We start from the raw sequence: 2500 nt of genomic DNA on the forward strand, positions 1-2500 counted from the left end.
AATGAGAAAGATAGAGAAAGATAAGAAAAGAAGATAAAATAGGTAGAAGGAGGATGAGAGAGAGAGAGAGAGAGAGAGAGAGAGAGAGAGAGAGAGAGAGAGAGAGAGAGAGAGAGAGAGAGAGAGAGAGATAGGAAAATGATAATAATGGAAGACAAAAAGCAAAAGGAAATAGAATGAGAAAGAGAGAGAGAAAAGATGATAACAAACGTAAAGAAGAGATACAGAGAGATGATAGGAGGAAGATGATAAGGGAAAAGAATAGAAAATAAGAGGAAAAATGATGATGGAGAAAGGGAATAAGAAGAAGAGAAGAGAGAGAAAATGATAAAAAAAAAAGAATGATAGGAAGTTGATGAAGGAAAGGAATAAGGAAATAGAAGAAGGATAATGCGTGCAAATACTGAAGGAGTTCATTTAACCTGACCTAACTTAACCAAACCTGTTACATTTTTTTCTTAGTTTTTTCCTCTCTCTCTGTCTGTCTCTGTCTCTGTCTCTATGTCTCTCTCTCTCTCTCTCTAACCTATCCTAAGCTAACCTAACTTAACCTAACCTAACCAAACCTATTGTATTTTTTCTTAGTTCTATCCTCTCTCTCTCTCTGTCTCTGTCTCTCTCTAACCTATCCTAACCTAACCTAACTTGACCTAACCTAACCAAACCTGTTATATTTTTTTCTTAGTTCTATCCTCTCTCTCTCTCTCTGTCTCTGTCTCTCTCTCTCTAACCTATCCTAACCTAACTTAACCTAACCTAACCTAACTTAACCTAACCAAACCTAACCTTCTCTTGTCCCTCCCCAGAGAGTTCAGATGAGGAGGAGCGAGGAGGCGGGCTGGGCGGTGACGGGGAGGACGGAGACGAGGATGGAGGGGAGGAGAACGGCGCCAAGAAGAGGAAACGACGCATTCTCTTCAGTAAGACACAAACGTTTGAACTCGAGCGACGTTTCCGCCAGCAACGTTACCTGTCAGCGCCGGAGCGGGAACACCTGGCCGCTTTAATTAACCTCACGCCCACACAGGTAAGAGGTACATCGGCTCAGGTGATTGTTTCTTGTGCTCTTTTTCGCTTTCTCTCTCTCTCTCTCTCTCTCTCTCTCTCTCTCTCTCTCTCTCTCTCTCTCATCTTATAAAACCTACCTTCTCTTCTTCCTCCTCCTCCTCCTTCTCTTTCTCCATTTTCTCTCCCTTTTTGTTATTTTCTCACTTCACCCTCCACCAACACCACCACTCACACTCACTCACTCTCTCACTCTCTCACTCACTCTCATACTCTCTCTACGCCCACAGGTGAAGATCTGGTTCCAGAATCACCGCTACAAGACCAAGAAACAGCGGGCGGACCGGGGCGTTGGCATGGGCGTGGGCGGGGGTGGGCTGGACCTGGCGCCTTTACCCTCGCCCCGCCGTGTGCCCATCAAGATGCTAGTGAGTGACGGCAAACCAGTATCACAGCAACACACTCAGTACCAACACACAGGGACGCACTATTCCCCGCCTCTGTTTGACATGGGCGGGTATTTCCAGTCACACCATGTCACCCCTCACGTTCGCAGCCTCTCGCAGTCCACCCCGACCACTCACACCTACTCCCCGATCACGCAGATGTCGTTTAACACCCCTACTTTCCATCAGGACTTCGGTGTGGGTCATAGCTTACCCGCGGCGCCACAGCCAGGCACTCCAATGCACTACACTCAAGAGGAACACAATCTGTCCACCTCGCCGCAGTTTCCATCAGGGTTTACTTATCATTCTCAGACATAAGCGGTGTGTCTAGGCGATTTCCGCGTCGTTGTTTCTTCCTCCATCTCGTCTCGTCTTCCAAGGCTCCAGTTGAGGTGCCGCGAGTTTTCAAGGGTGTTTTTATGGTTCAAATCGTTCTTGTTTGTGTTTTAATGGTGTTTTTATTGGTCATAATGTGTTTTAACAGTTTCCAAAAAGCTCTAGTTGAAGTGTTACGGGTTTTTCAAAGGGTGTTCTTACAGTTCCCGTGACTGAAACAAGCTTGCTACATCATTAACAAGCGAGATACATTCCTGAGAATCCATTTAATCATGTTTGTACTCTTTGAAAACAGTTATGGTGAAGTTACACGAAATTTTTAAGGGTTTTTAAAGGTTCAAATGACAGATAAACAACCTTTCTACATTTCTAACGGGACAAACACTCTTGAGAACCTTGCCGATCACCTCAGTGGCTTAGGAAAACATTCGTGGCGAGAGAGCAGAGCGTTTCAGAACATAGAGCCCATTCACGCAGTCATTATCCAGCTTCCCTCGTCCATAGTGGTTGGTGCGGCCCCTGGGAAGGCTCGAGGGAAACTAGTACGGTAGAAGGACGCCTCTGGGAGCTGTGGAAGCCTTGGATTGCACAGAAAATGGGAAGAGGTAGAGCAAATAGCCGTTTTGGGTGAGTTACTCCAGTGTCCCTTTAAATGTTTCCGTTTTCTTTCGTTCTCGTTGGTGCAATGTAAACAAATGAGGTTAGTGTGA

The 2500-nt window shown here is 45.7% G+C and overlaps 1 protein-coding gene across 1 annotated transcript in view; it reads left to right on the forward strand.

Moving 5' to 3' along the window:
* The window catches only part of LOC123514836 (homeobox protein Nkx-2.6-like), a gene marked incomplete at its 5' end in the record, with an annotated part of 4052 nt that overhangs the window by 1546 nt on the left and 6 nt on the right, over positions 1–2500 (forward strand). The window contains 2 exons of the mRNA XM_045273075.1: positions 807–1027; positions 1296–2500. The exon at positions 1296–2500 is cut by the window's right edge and continues 6 nt beyond it. Coding sequence (XP_045129010.1) covers positions 807–1027; positions 1296–1772 — 698 coding nt within the window. The remainder of the gene's footprint in view (positions 1–806; positions 1028–1295) is intronic.

The sequence above is a fragment of the Portunus trituberculatus genome, chromosome 5 (assembly GCF_017591435.1).
Source record: "Portunus trituberculatus isolate SZX2019 chromosome 5, ASM1759143v1, whole genome shotgun sequence".
NCBI lineage: Eukaryota > Metazoa > Arthropoda > Malacostraca > Decapoda > Portunidae > Portunus > Portunus trituberculatus.